The 2500-nt window shown below is 38.2% G+C and overlaps 1 protein-coding gene across 1 annotated transcript in view; it reads right to left on the bottom strand.

Annotated features, from left to right (window-relative positions):
• Positions 1 to 37: 37 nt before the first annotated feature.
• Positions 38 to 2500, bottom strand: part of LOC138038239 (latent-transforming growth factor beta-binding protein 4-like) — a 26020-nt gene continuing 23557 nt past the window's right edge. Inside the window, exon 9 of the mRNA XM_068884046.1 lies at positions 38 to 375. Coding sequence (XP_068740147.1) covers positions 38 to 375 — 338 coding nt within the window. The remainder of the gene's footprint in view (positions 376 to 2500) is intronic.

Below are 2500 nucleotides of genomic sequence, written 5' to 3'. Positions count from 1 at the left end.
CTGTAGCACACATTATTGCCCTCGTCTGGATAACCTTTCATGTACAAAATGGGCTTCTCACAAGTATCACAACGGTATCCACCAGCAAAATGATCAGAGTAAACTTCAGTGCTCTTGTTGGCCTTGAAGTTTGTTCTTTGAAGCTGTTTCTACCAAGCTGCCATTTCTTTGTTGGTTCGATGAGAGCAAAACCTCGCGACAGTACTGGTTTGATCTGTCGCTCTGAATATCGACGGTCATTGTCGCATCCACATTCACTGCACGGTGATCGCCACCACCTATGACTACTTCTTAAACTCGAACGATTTATATCGCGTGTTTTAACTCGAGCAGCGCAATTGACTGGTCTGTTTGCCCCCTGGCGATCCCAGAATTCTTTGCAAATATAGAGGAAAAACTCATTCATTCCCAAGGCTCTACTATGTTAATGTATTTGCTGGTGATGACATGTAAATGTGAAAATAGGAGAACGTTATTTTGTAACTGAAGTAAACGGAGATAGCCCTGGTATTACGGCAACAGATAAAACTTTATGGAACTCAGTAGCTGTAGTGAATGAGTATGATTCTACTTTCAATAAAACGCGTTCAACTAATCGACTGGGTGAACGATAGAATGCCGCCAGCCACAATAGGTTTCAGATTTGGTGTCACGGTTGTTAATGGAAGTGACAGAGTTCACTTGAAATCAACCAGAAGAATTGCTTTGGTCATCTGTACAAGAAGAACATTGGAAAAGCTTGTGTAGACGAAGAAAATGGTGTTGAGTTAGCTGATACTTAAATCCGAGTACCATCCTTGTTTTATTGTCATTTTCCTAGCCTAATGTATTCTTGTATCAATAACGTACTCGAGTGGACATGCACAAGGGGAGGGATTATGGCTGTCCTAATTTACTTTAAGATTCATTCGCAATCATTCTCCGATTCTACGACTCGTCCGATCCTACCTTAACAGACTTCAGAAATCATTCTCCAATTTTACGTAATTTCGAAATCATCTCTTGGAAATGACGAGTAATAAAAGATTATTACTGTGGTGTTTTGCGTTGTGTTCGTTCGGGCGAGACTCTTTTAGAATGAGTAATAATCGAGTATTGCTGTGGTATATTACGTTGTGTACGTTCGCGCGCAACTCTTTTAGAACGAGTAATAATCGAGTATTAGTGTGGCCTTCGGCATTTTAGTTATATTTGTAAAGCCCCTTTCCCTGCTGTCGTTCATTGATTTGTTATATTTGCCAGTGTTGCTCCGTTGATTTGTTATTTTCGTTAATTTTGCTATAATTGTTATTTTCGATGAACTGAAAAAAAAAAACTGAAAAACTTTATTTAAACACTTGAAATTGATGAGCCTAAAAAAGGACTCGTTACAAAATTGTATGTGTATCTACAGTAGTATATAAATTAAGAAAATGTAAAAAACTAAGAATCTATAATAATATTAATTATCCATCGTATCAATTAAAATAGAATCTAATTAGAACAGGGATTACAACGACACTCGTCCTGGCTCAACTTAAGTTTCTTTAGTTTGGCCACAAAATTCTTAAGATTTGGGGCCTCCCTAACATGCAAAGGTACATTGTTCCAGAGGCGGCACCCAATATACGAAAAAGACGTGTCTTTAAAACTAGTATTTGGGGCCGGCTGATCGAGTCTGCTACTATTGTCGCGAAGATTGTAAGCACAGTGTATTGCTTATATAATTGGGATAGCCTTTGCACACAAGTGTCAGAGCTTGGACCAGGCGCCTATGCTTAATAGAATCTAAATTATACTGCAACAAAATCTGCTCATAGCTAATAGACTTAGGTAGATTGAAAAGAGTTCTAAGTACATAATAATTGGCATTTTCTAACTTATCAGATAAAGTTTGATTATTTCCTATTAGAAGGGAGCTACAATAGTCAAAATGAGGTAGAATGTACGACTTATATAGTTTCAGCTCGCTGTCGCTGTCAATGAAATTCCTAATTCTGCGCAAGGCGGCTATCTTTGAATGAATTTTACTAAGAACAAATTTAATATGTGAAGAAAAAGTGAGCTTATTGTCAATCGTCACTCCCAGCAAGTTAAGTTCATTGATAGTCAGAATATTACTCGACTTTAAGGTGAGCTCATAATTATTGTTGTATTTGTCAACAATCATAGCATGGGTCTTAGTGGCATCGATGGTGAGGTAGTTATCTTCAAGCCATTGTGATAATCTCGCCAGGAAGAATTCCAAGGTCGCATGTGAGTTACTAGCAGGATAACCGTTTGTGTCATCTGCGTAGAGTCTCAATTCCATATTCTTGGTAATACGGGTTATGTCATTAATATATATATTAAACAAAAGCGTTTGTTTGACCCGTTGCTTACAATTGATAAGGTAAGAGCGGATCAATTGAATGGAGTGGTCCAGAAGCCCATATGCCGCTAACGTTCTTATCAGGAGGCAGTGGCATATAGTGTCAAACGCCTTACTCAGATCTATAGACATCGCAGAGACTGTTTGTCT

Source organism: Montipora capricornis, chromosome 2 (genome assembly GCF_036669925.1).
Source record: "Montipora capricornis isolate CH-2021 chromosome 2, ASM3666992v2, whole genome shotgun sequence".
Taxonomy (NCBI): Eukaryota; Metazoa; Cnidaria; class Anthozoa; order Scleractinia; family Acroporidae; genus Montipora; species Montipora capricornis.
The sequence above is the reverse complement of the archived record's forward strand: the minus strand, read 5'-3'. Positions and strand labels throughout refer to the sequence as shown.